Source organism: Hesperophylax consimilis, chromosome 10, assembly GCF_061612785.1.
Source record: "Hesperophylax consimilis isolate HC1 chromosome 10, BYU_Hcon_1.0, whole genome shotgun sequence".
In the NCBI taxonomy this organism is placed as follows: Eukaryota; Metazoa; Arthropoda; class Insecta; order Trichoptera; family Limnephilidae; genus Hesperophylax; species Hesperophylax consimilis.
Genome location: NC_142845.1, coordinates 26,192,042 through 26,205,289, shown reverse-complemented (window position 1 = coordinate 26,205,289; position 13,248 = coordinate 26,192,042). Strand labels below are relative to the sequence as shown.

General features: G+C 36.2%; 1 protein-coding gene across 1 annotated transcript in view; it reads right to left on the bottom strand.

Moving 5' to 3' along the window:
• c12.2 (von Willebrand factor A domain-containing protein c12.2) overlaps positions 1 to 13,248 on the bottom strand; it is a 95,406-nt gene that overhangs the window by 30,391 nt on the left and 51,767 nt on the right. Inside the window, exons 7-8 of the mRNA XM_089636769.1 lie at positions 5,879 to 6,227; positions 4,523 to 4,769 (exon numbers count right to left, since the gene is read on the bottom strand). Of these exons, the coding sequence (XP_089492895.1) occupies positions 4,523 to 4,769; positions 5,879 to 6,227 (596 nt within the window). The remainder of the gene's footprint in view (positions 1 to 4,522; positions 4,770 to 5,878; positions 6,228 to 13,248) is intronic.

Genomic DNA, 13,248 nt, shown 5'->3' with positions numbered 1-13,248 from the left:
GTGAATGGTGATCAGAACTCAAACATTGACCTCAGCGTGTCTTAGGCTATACTCTAATAGCTGGCGACCCACTTCTCAAAGGTACCGTGACCTACCAGAACCCACCACGCCTGAAGGAAAACGAATTGAGACTTCCCAACACTTCCAGATACTGTTCCAGCGTATTCACTTCTGTGAACCTACTTTACTGTCTCTAAATGGGGAAAGTAATTGCATCCCATATCACGATGCTGACGCGAAAATGTGTCATGTAAGTTTCGTCTGATGAAGCCCTCCTTCCACGTGCTGTCAGACCTACACTTCACCTCTTAGAATCTGTTGTAATTAAGCCAAGATTGCGTTGGCTTACATCAGGTTCCAGGTCGACGCCATTGGAGTATTTGATAGAACTTTAACGGGTTTATTCCTACGGAATATCGCGCGAACATCTCTTCCACATAACCTTGCAGGAACCTCGCAGGTTACCTTCAGCTAGACGCCTTCAACAGCGAATTACGCTCTTTTCATCCCAGAGTCACTCATGTCTTCTCACCCTGTCTGTCATTCCCCTTTTCATTGCATAAAACCGCGAAAGAGTGAAGCCTTCAGTATGCCGCGCTGATCCGCTCAGTTCACGCTGGCGTCTTCGTCCACGCGATAGCGCAGGAAAAAAAACCCATTTCGGCTTGCTAATATTTGTGTGATATTATTACAGCGAAACTATCTAATTCTCCAATTATGAAGTTTAATCGTTGGTCGAAAATCGGGACAGGGAAAGGTTTAGTAATGTTGATGACACTACCGAGGTAATTAATGTTGATTCGATGGGGAGTCTGAAAATTATCAGGGAAACCCTAGGTATAAATATGTTTATATGTATACATATTTTTTTTTATCGAACCCTTTATTTCAATACGCAACTTTTATTAAAATCTTAACACTCGTGTTTCTATTACGTTTCAGGAATCCTATTATTATTCAACCGTTTTGAATTGAAGGCCCCGATCGATTTTACATTCGAACTGTGCTTAAGATGAGTTAGATTATTTTTTTATTATTAAATTATGTTGATCCCTCCGTTTATTATTGTAGTACATATTTTTTGTTTAATTTGAAAAGAATTTAATTGTTTTAATCACAAAACTTAATCACTGATTCACGCCGTAATGTCCTCATCATCACTTTATTCAATTAGCAAGTTAGGTTATATCAAAATTGAATCAATTTATTGTAGATATTCACTGCACAAGGACACGGCCTTCTTCTCACGGAAGAATACCCGTTAGGTAACGAAACATAAATACTCTACCAGTGCACACTTTTATTGTTCACTGAATTTTTTCTAACATTTCAAGATAATATAAATCTGTTCCGTCGACCACTTATAAATGGTCAAGTTCATAATAAGTTACGTAATAAGCTATTATTTGGTTTTGTCCCCCCCGGGAAGAGGCTCCGGTCTAGTAGTACAATACATCTTTGTTTAGATTTTAGAACCGTCTTAACTTTCTCACCGTACTTCTATTATTGACTTTAAAATGTTTTGTTTAAATTGCACTCTCCCTTCCGTCTCATTTCAAAGTTGAACTTCAAAAAAAACTGTTATCATAAGTGATTTTTTTTTTTTTGTTGTCCCTGGTTTTCTACCCCCAAAGTAACACGGGCATGTGCCTAGCATAGTGGTCGACAAAATCCTAAATGCATTTAATAAATAATTTCAATGAATAAGGAAACATAAAAAAAAAGTTTTATCTGTTAATTCAGTCCTTATCGGAGGTTGGACATCAGCCTCTAGAATGAACTGGGTTTGTGTCTACTACTTGAAGAAACTATTTTCTCCCTCCACAATGTAATACCTTTAATAGCTATGTCTTATCGGAGGTTGGATGACAATACAAAATTTTGTTTTACAATTTTATTTAAAATTTAAATAATCTAATTTATTCCCTGCTGATAAATTCACGGATATTTTTATTTCGGATATTTAGCATTTAAAGCAAATAAACTAATGCGCTGGTTTAGGTCTATTACTGAAGGAACTATTTTCTCCCTCCACAATGTAATACCTTTACTCACTATGTCCTATCGGAGGTTGGATAACATCATAAAATTTCGGTCGTATATTTTTATTTGGAATTTAAATAAACTGATTTTTACCCTAGTGATAAATTCACGTATAGCTCAACTATTATTGTAGAAATTCACTACTTTTCGCAGTTTTGTATTTAAAATACTGAACTGTTAGCCCTAGCTTTTTATATATTTTTTTTTCATTGTCTTGAACCAAACAGAATGTAAAACATTTTGATACCTCACCTCCTGGTCCAACGGCATCACTGTAATGTTTTCCCCGTTCTCGGTATCCAGGGTTATCGACTTTGCTAACACAAGAGTCCCTATTAGGCAAGCCAAATTACAAATTTCGTTCCCTTCGCTTTTGTCGCTTTGGTAAGATAGGACAGCCTACGGAAAATTCGTATACTTCGTCCCCGTCAAACCCATGAAAAATTAAAATCTCGCTTGATAGAATAGGAATGCCAGACAGATGCACTCTCTCGGCGACTAGCCTCGATCCGCTGCGTTATTCCGATTCAAAAATGAATTAAAAGAGTGATGTTTGAATAAATTATATTTAATTAAATATATTTTATGAATTCCGTATAGAATAAGTTGAATTCCCAAGGAGGATACGACAACTCATTTTCAAATAACAGGCATTGAAGATTTAATTTACCGTTCTATCCGTTACTATAAAAACACTGCATAAATACAATGGTTTGTGTTCTTTAAATTTTGGCGCTAAATATAACTACTAGAGAATTATTAAATCATTTTAAACTCATAAACAATGTCTATTGTTGGATGATCTAAAGCGGTTTCAGGGTAACCGTTCTTCGTCCCTTTTTTTTAATGGCCAGGTCTCGTAATTTATGACCTCCTTCGCTAACGGGTACCTATAGTGCTCAAGTTGAATACCCTTACTTCAAAATACAATTGGATTATTTGGTTTACATTAAGGAAATAAGTGTTAATAATTAGATTATAATAGACTTACCGATACATCTTAGTGTCAACAATCCAAATAATTATAAAAAAAACAAACACAGTCACATGCAGAAAACTCATGCTGTTAGAAAACCGCACCTTCTACACTAAATGATTTTAGCCGTGTTCGCGTCCCGACGATTAATTCTTGTTGACGCGCTTCCTAGTTTTTTACTAACTCGACTATCTTAAAACGCTGACCGATCCTGATTATTCCTGACCGTCTCCCACCGTTTTCAAAACCTGACTATCAAAACTGACTACCCGCCCGCGCTCCTTAACCACGACTATCGACTTGCTTCTTCCGCCCTTCAACGCTGACTGCCTTGACCGTCTCCCCGCGCTTTCAAATCCAGACTCCCCCTTCTCAAACCAACCCCCCAAATCACCATATGCGATTTCTAATTTATGTTCTTTTGAATTCTGAATGCTTTTTGTTTTCAAAAGACAGAAATGCACTAAAGGAACACATCAATTATGGCCCTAGAACCTGTCACATTAATTTTAAATCGTCTCAAAACCAATAAATTGTTACTCCTCCAGTGAAATGTCTAACTCTTTGTTCAAAGGATGAAACTTGACTACCCCCAGTCCAGTGGCGTGTTGGCCCACCAGCATTTTAGCTCGGCTTACTATTATCAACCACCATCACGGAGGTCTCTGCCGATACAGTGCATGTTCCTTTTTTTTTTTCTCTACCCTAATAAATCTAAACACTTGTTTTAAAATCAGTTGTCCAACATCTGGTAATCTCCTATGTCGTGAGACCAACTGAAAATTTCTTTCCCACCATAATAAATCAACAATAAAAAAAATTTATCCCAGGGCGAGTCCATCACATGGTCAACGAATCCCCGGCAACTCCTGAGGCCCTAGACTGGCTCGCAGACCTAGATGTTCCCCTCTGACCCACCACCATAAGAAAAAAAGAAGAAACCCTAACGAACAGCGGATAGCTCTAAGAAGCGTTGGAGCAACGCACTCTCAAAATTTCATTCAATCTAAAAATAATAATTATCAACCGACAATAAAATCATCGAAAATCAAAGCAAATAAGAGTAATAAAATGAATACAATAAAAGTATTAAGTTAAATTCAAACGACTCGAATTTTCCTTCTTTGTATCACGTGTCGTAAGTCACATGGTGCGAGCAAATTCCATATCTCAAATGGAGAAACATCACTCGAGAACATCAATTAACTATACGCGAGAGCGTGTATGTCGACCATAGTATTGAAATTTCTCCGAAACATGAAAGGAGCTCGCCAATGCCTCGTAAACTCTTCGGTGAGATGGCACCACTTTAGTTTACAGTTCGCATGCCGATCATTTCAGTAGGTCGCTACAAGCTTCAAAATTAATAATTGCTAGTATACTTCACCGCTGAAGATTTACCTGACCTGACATAGGGATAGATTGGCAATATTTTTAGCGCACTACCCATTTTAGTGAGTTCAAGCCGCCACTGCTAACGAATATAGGGTGACATATTCCAACCTGTGAAGCACGGCTCCAGCGGAAGGGTGCAGCCTGTGCAGACCGTCCAGCAGAAGCAATCTGCCGGCCTGTGCCGCCTTTACCAGGGGTGCGGCCAGCCACACCGTATCGCCGCCGGGCAGCGTGGCGCGGCGCTGCAGCAGCTCGCGGGCCGGCATGTCTCGGTAGAGTGCCAGTGACTCGGCACGATAACCCAGAGCGTGGGCTAGCGAGGAGGCGACGCGACTCTTGCCGCAGCCCTTGGGACCTACACACAATCAATCAAATATTATTATTATACTAATTTATAAGAGTTCAGACTTGAGACCATTGCATAAAGAAGCGTAGGAGTCTTGGGGTAGGTAGGTACCTACCAACCAAACATAAAATTATTGTCTACTATTAAATGTCAGTACAGTCTTCCATTTAATAGCAGACAAAAATTGATGGGGCTGCAATCGTTTAAAAGGCTTTAAATGGCAACACTTTCGTGTTGGATATGGCTCATAGAGCACAATGGTTCAAGTTTTTTACTTTAACCAAACGGGGTTCATAAATTAGTGGTTTTTTCGAAAGGAGATGATTATACATCATATTATAAGGCAATTTTATATTTAAACTTTTTTATTATTTAACGCAAGGAAAGTACTTCTGAAATTGTATTGTAAGCTTGTATTGACTGAAATGGTAATAGGATTTGTAAATGATTTTGCACAAATCAAAGCTAATCTATTACAGTCATCACCATGCTTTGTAAATGCAGGGTGTCCCAAAACATAGTGTCAAGCGGAAGTCCAGAGGTAGAGCACCCCTAGGGGTACCCAAATCACCCCATGTATGTTCTACGATTTTTTGTAATAACCCCAGATGAAGAAACGCCCCTACGCCCCCCATTCCCTTGTGCTAGAAGCTTATTTAGCTCACCCTTTTAATAGCATGGAGCAACATTATGGAGCATAAGGGGGTGCGGGGCTTGGGGTTCGTCTGGTAGTTAGTTTACGCCAAAGAAATTAGAAACTTAGCGGAATTACGAACAAAATTGAGACAGACAGAAGACACAATAAAAACTAACAGAGTGGCGTTCATGCAACTGAAACAATTTAAAAGATGTGGTGTTTGTATTGAGCATGAAGGTCAACATTTAGAAAACTTTTAGTAATTTAATAATAAACAATTAATGACAAATATTATTTAGTTTTATTTAGCTCACCCTTTTAAACAGTTTTTTTGTTCTTATTATGCTTTTGAACAAATTTTATGACGCCGTAGAGATAGCTCAATGAAATTTACAGGGTAAACCAAAGATAAAATATCTTGGGGTAAACAGATGAATAAATCAGCAATTGAAAAAATAGCGAAACATAATGGATATATTACCTATAATGCAAACATCGGAAACCGCGTGAGAATGCATCAGCTCCGCAAGAACCCTCGTCTGATAGTCGTTCTCCACAAACGCCTCTTGGAAACGGTTCTTGACATTCCCGCAAGGAACCTGCGCGCTGCTGTCCATCCCATTGGTGGTAAAGGACACAGTGGCCGTGGAGGTAGCCTCAGAGGGGACGATGCTTCGGATGGCGAGGGTGCAGTTCTCGGAGCCGGCTGGACTCACGTCAAAGGTCTCCAGGATGGGGATGATGTTCTTGATAATCTCTTTGGAGAGGAAGGCGGTGTAGGGGTACAGCATGAATAGGATGGTGTGGAGAGGGAGGTGGGGGTTGTTTTCCTGGAACAAAGAAATTCTGTTTGATTCTTCAACATGAGTAACTCTATTGCGACATATTACTTTGCGACTATGAGAACAGTAATAAGTAACTCTATTGATAAACTGAAGAGATTTAGTTCTCAGAGGTGGAAAAGGTTACAATCATAATATTTTTAATATGCAATTCCATGTAAACAAAGTCTATTTCGATTGTTGTAAACGCGAATATAAAAAACGTTAAAAATTGCAATGATGACGAACTTGACGGAGAAATTAAATGTTTCTAAACTTTATTTAAAGTCCCGTAGTAAGCGTTAAAAGATGATTTGAAGAGGATAATAATAATAATAATAATATCTTTATTTAGGAAAGTTTACACATTACAACTATACATACATATTATGGTGTACATTGATTTGTAACTTTTATTTTTAAGGTTATAAAATTAACAGAAAAATACAAATATAATATTATGAAGGTGAAAAGAAAATAAAAGTGCAGTTAGTAGATGTTTCTCAAATACCGCCTCACTAGGCTAGCCTGTGTTGAGGCAAAAATTTTCGTGTTAGTTCCTAATACCTTTGAACATACCTAAACTTGTATTAAGATGTATTCGCTCAATAATGTGGTGACTTCAATATGATAATATTGAATAATAATTAACTTCAATATAGGATATATGTATATACGAATGTTAGAGGGAGTGCGCTAATATATATAAAAAAATAATAATTAATTAACGAAAATGGTGAAAATATTTAATAAAACACGATTCCTTTGAAAGAGAGCAAAAATCTCGCGACAAATGCTTTAGTTGCATTTAAAGATACACTGTGAAATTTTTCATGTCTACAACATATCAAATAACAGAAAAAAAATTGTTTTGAATAATTTTCGGAACTTACTTGGTGATTTTTTTCTATCGAGGGAATTTCATATAATGACCGTTTCGGCATAACACATGTAGACGGTTCCATGATAACTCAACACAGTGACAATTCAACACACTTTTAAAAAGTGATATAAAGTCATTAGAAACGAGGAAATTTTTTTAACCTAACCTTACCTAACTTAACTTACATAACCCAGTTAATAAAGTTTTTGTTTAGTGACTTTCCATGACTTTATATAACTTTTTAAAGATGTGATGAATTATCATTGTGATGATTTATCCGGTTACCAATGTATAGATATTATCTTCAAAAATAACCTTTTTTTGGAACTTAAAAAAGAGTTAAAGAGAAACATGTTATAAATGTGAATTATTTGTTTGCAACTCCATAACTGTTTTAATATTATTATCTTTTATAATCAATATATATTATAAAAGTAAGTGTACAATGTGCGTGCCGCTAAAACTCAGAAATGAGTCCCGGAACGATCTAGCGAGTTATATGATGTAGTAGCCCTATATCCCCCATCCATGAAGGAGGTTTTTACCTGAAGGACGTGCTTTTGAAAGTATAAGGGCTGAAAGTTTGGCCCTATAGAAATTTCTAGAACAATCCAGAACATTCAAGAGTATTCGAGAACATTCCACAACATTCCAGAACATCCCGAAACATTCTGGAATGTTGTGGAATGTTCGGGAATAATCTGGAAAGTTCTTTTGTTATACATAAAAAATTCAGCCCGATTATGTGAGTGCTTCAAAAACCTCGAAAAGTAGTCGACCAACAACGATGAAAATTTAAAATTTGTTATTAGTGCCAGGAGTGTTTAGAGATGTTTAAATGGTAGAAGAAGATTGGGAATACGTAGTCGAATTACAGTCGATGTAATGTACGAGTGGTTAACAGAAACATTGTGGTATACAGTAATGAATGGTGGAAGATGTCATAGGCGCCCGAGAAAGACATCCACAAGTCTCTTTATGTAAAGAAGAGTATCTGTGGCGGGAGGTTGGACGCTGGGCGGGCGGGGTGGATTTGATTTTTATGCATATCAACAGTTTTATATCAAGCCTGAAGAAATTTTGCACACTGGACCTTCTAAACAAGAAGAAGGTTACTGTCTATATCTGAGTTAAAATAACTAAAGCATGGGCAATGCCGGGAATTTTATTTAGTATTATTATAAAGTCTTCCACTATACTGAATCCAATTACCCTTGCAAAGTGTCCTCCACAAAAAAGGTGAACTCCTAGCGTGGAGGCAAGTATACAGTCTCAATAAATAAACGATATATTTTGATGAAATACAAACAATAATAAAAATAAAATAAATTCACCGTGATAAGTATCACTGGAAAAAACTTGTTCTAAAATGTTGAGTTAAACTTTTGAATCCTGGTAGGCACCACAGCACAGTAAGGATAACAATCCTTTCATACAGAAATTAAAATCTTGTCATGCTCACAACTGGCAAGCAATTAGAGGCTAAATGCTACAAAGGTAATTAATTATTCAACTACTATATTATAGTATTCAATATTTTAATTAAATATATATTTTTTTAAGACAAACATTTCCGAGTTACGAATACCCTGACAATATTTGAAAATCTCCTACTACCACCACAGTAAGCGAAAAATGTTGCTTGTGTTGTGATGGAGGACTTAGCCAGTCGAGGGATTGAACACACTAAGTCTGGATGGGACCCAAACGCGATGTCAACTCATTCACCGACCGGTTAAATTATTTTGATTAAAAAATTACTAATCAATATTTTGATTAAATAATTACTAAGTAATATTTTGACTATATAATTACTAATTAATACTTTTGATTATAGAAACACTAATCAATATTTTTTATTGATTATTTTACTATATACTGTTTGAAATTTGGGTAAATTTTTACTTAAGACTACCACACATAATAAGCATAATTAACAAAGACAATATTTCTTTTTGGGATAGTTAACCTAAGAACATAAAAACCTTATTTGAAAAATAGATTCTTAGTTTGAATAATTAAAGATAAAAGAAAAGTATTTTATTACTAATTATAGGTTTTAGTTCTATCAACATGACAGATGGCTGCTATACTAAATCCGTAAAATATTAATTTAAAATTGAAGAAAATAGCTATTTTTCCATAATCGTAAATGCAAAAAGTTGTTTTTTAATGTCAGAAAGTTGGATCAGAAGTTCGTTTTTTTTTTAAATTTAAATGCGTATTAAAAACGGTAGTCGTAAGTTAAAAAAATACCGAACTGTGAAATAAATCAATTTATTCTAGGTCGGTATTATAGGTTTTCATAATGTAATTTCACTTTTTTTTGACTGTCGAATAAAAAGAACGAAAGCTAAGGTATTTTTATGCTGAAGAATAAATTTTCTCTTGTGTATCAAAATGTACCAGACATTGGCGCTTTCTATGTCATAATGAGGTTGTAGCCAGTTGGAACCGTTGAAGAATGTGCGGTTTTAGATCGCTTTTGAAATAAATAATTAGGAATGAAAATTACATATTTTTAGTACGATAATCATAGTCAGAAAAATTAACTTTTTTTCAACGGTATTTATAGTTTGTGAAAATACCCCGTTATCAATGAAAAAATAGAATAATAATAGTTTCGAAGATATTTTACTATAAAGTATCTTTACGTATCGATGAGTCGTTCGTGAACGAGCCGCACAATTTGAGCTAGCTCTTTTTGAAGAGCCGCATTCGTACGACTCCCGGTAAACCGTACCACGGCACAATCAAACGGTTACTCATTTTTATCAGGAATATATTTTCGAAAAATAGCGCTATTAAAATGATTCAATTATTACTTGTAATTACATACCCAGATACGTGAACGGCGTTTGTCAGTCCGACATCTGGACTAGGACATGTTATGTACCTACCAACTACTAATTAGAGTCGTAGGGGGGGAGCCGTATCGGGCGAGCACAGTATTCTCATAGCTCATAAGCTCTGATTCAATAGAGAAGCCTTCGTTCAATTGAGTCGAATCTTTGAACCATAAAATACTGAGCTGTGGTTTGTACCGTGACTCCCGCTCTTAATAAAAATGAGTCAAGACTAGGGCTGCCACCTTTCGAAAACAGTAGACCCGGAGATTTTAGAAATATAGTTTTTTTTATTAAAATAAAACTTTTTTAGTATGAATTATTTAATTAAGGCAAAATGTTATGGTAAATTACAGTTGGTTGTGTTTTTTTATTATCATTATAAATGACCTAGCTAGTGCTAAGCTGACTTGGACCAGCTTGATACTTAAAAATATATATTTCATTCTGAAGGGATTGTTTAAGCATCTTTTCTTGCTCGGGTTTCTTCAAAAACTTCAAAAATTCTTGGCAATTGGTATTGTAATTAATCTTCACAATTAACTCTGCCTTCACCATGTCCACTGACAAGCTGTTTCCGCTCGTCTGTCCACAAATTTCCCATTAAAGAAAAGAGGCGTTCAACAAAAGCATTGCTTATAGGGATTGATTTTTTTTTTCCAATTATTCTTGGCAGTTCGGTGAAGTTTGAGGAGACTTTGAACAACTGAACCCATCGTAAATCAACAGGCAATGTTGAATCACTAGATTGTACGAACTGGGGAAATACTTGGTTTGATTTTCGGGTCTCGTCATAAAGTTTATCTTCGTCAACATTTTTCTTAGTGCACTTGTTAGATCGAATTTGGAAAAGATGTTGAATACAGAATCTTTAAAATCATAATATTTCTGTATGTATTCAAGAGTTCTCCTGTAAACCTCATTGGCTTCTTTTTTTATTGATCCTGTTCAGAAGGCCTAAAAAACTTTGTTTCTCATTATTTTGGCACCGTAAAATTCACTCGGTCAGACAGTCATGCGTTTCGCGCCGTGATGGTCGTCTGTCGCTTCGCTGCCACCGCCCGGTCTGACCCGGAGATATCGATGTTAAACCCGTAGCCCGGACATGCACCGTGCAAACCCGTAGACTCCGGGTCAAACCCGGAGAGGTGGCAGCCCTAGTCATGACCCATCGCTACTTCAGGTCATTGAAAGTCACCAAGCCACAGATCGCAAATCATAACGTTGTCATTGAAATGTCAAAATGAAAGAAATTAGCTACCAGCTCTGCTACTTGTAAGAGAGTTCTGCGAATGTTTTGTTTTATAATAAATTAAAAATGTCATATTGCGTGTCTTTCTATCTTCTTTCTAACCACGAGAAACTAAATATATAATTTTCCGAAACGGGAAACAATATTGATTATTTCAAAACCTGCTATTTTTATACTTTGTTTCGAACTAAGTACAGAATAATTAATAAATCAGCAATTTGAAATTTATGGCATGTCTCTTTTGGACGTAATAACAGATTTAAGAAATTACCAAAGAAGGTACCCTCTAAAAAAACATGCAAAATAAAAGCAATTATTTTACGAACTTGACAAATAATCTGAGTTTAAATAATTGTTATTATTTGAGGCGAGCGTGAAAGTTTGACGGCAAAAACATCGTTGAATGAACAATGAACATTATTAATTTCATCCAAGTCGAAAATTGCCACCGGTAAAAAGAATTTGCCGTAAAACGGGAAACTTTTTTCAATCTTCCACAATGGCACGCGATGACGCCATGCAGGGATGCAAGATGAAGGTGGACACCTTCATTGTTTACATTTATTTATTCAAATGGTGCGGTTTTTAAATTAATGTAATACCATACCATACAAGAGTTCCGACTGCCCGGAACCGATAGAACTATCGCATGCCTTTTTGACAAGGTTGTAAGGCCAAATGGAAAAGAGGAAATACACAGGGTTTTCCAATAAGAGGTGTTATTTTGAATAGCCCGCTTTTTCGGTAGATGTTACTTTTAGAGCTGTCATTTTTTGTCATTTGACAAGTAGAAACTACGTCATTAATAAAAATGGAACGATACACGCTTCAACAACGCATTGAAATGATTAAAATTCACTTGAGTGAATCAAATGCAAATCATCTTGAGTGATGAGGCCCATTTCCACCTCGATGGCTTCGTCAACAAGCAAAATTGTCGCATCTGAGGCTCGGAAAACCCAAGAGTTATTGTTGAAAAGCCCCTCTATCCTCAACGTGTGACTGTTTGGTGCAGTTTATGGCCCGGCGGAGTCATTGGACCTTACTTTTTCGAAAATGAGGCTGGAGCAACAGTTACGGTGAATGGATTGCGCTATCGAGAGATGATTGATGATTTTTTATGGCCAGAATTGGATGGTATTGATCTGGACAACGTTTACTTTCAAGAAGACGGCGCTACGTGCCACACAAGCAACGGAACCATTGATCTTTTACGGGAAAAGTTTCAAAATAACACCTCTCATTGGAAAACCCTAGAAAGAAGAAGTACTGACTATTCATGAATGGTTACTAACCCTGCCTACAGCCATTTCAAGGAAAGGTTTCGATTCTGAAGGGTGATACTGAAAGTATCTTTAACGAAACGATGTTCAAATATACTGCACACTAAATTTGAACCAAGGACTTCCATGTTTCCAACCCGTACGTAATGCGTCACCGCACAGATGCAGTTTTTATTTTCTTTTTATGGGTAACTAAACTGCCCCAGCAACAATCTTTTGTATTTATTAAGTGATAAATTGAAGATGTCCACAGACTCGACATTATTATTATCCTGAATTAATATTCTGGGCAATGGGAAGTACATATAATGGTAGTTAGTCCCAGAATTTCCACACTGAAAAAAATCACGATTCGTAGTAATCTGGTATCGGTGGAATCTTTTAAGTAAAACGTAAAAGTAACGGATATGGAATGAACAAAAATGATATAAACACATACACACGTTGGCAAAATTCATTAAAAATATATCTAAGAAGTCAGACTCCCATTTTATTATAACTCCAAGTCACTAGGACATTCCAAGAAGCGTCTTCCAATTCTTTGCAGAAACCAAATAAAACATGACGAATACTGAACCCCGTGTATTTCTTACTGGCGTAAATTATAGGCATGCCTTATTCACATTTTCTTATTGGCGTAAAGTTAAGATATGCCTTATTCACATTTTCTTGAAAATAATAACGTATACAGTTGTTAAAAGGTCCGACGAAGAAATAGTGTAAAAGGGGAGAAGCTTTAATTTTAATATTGATCAATTAATGAATT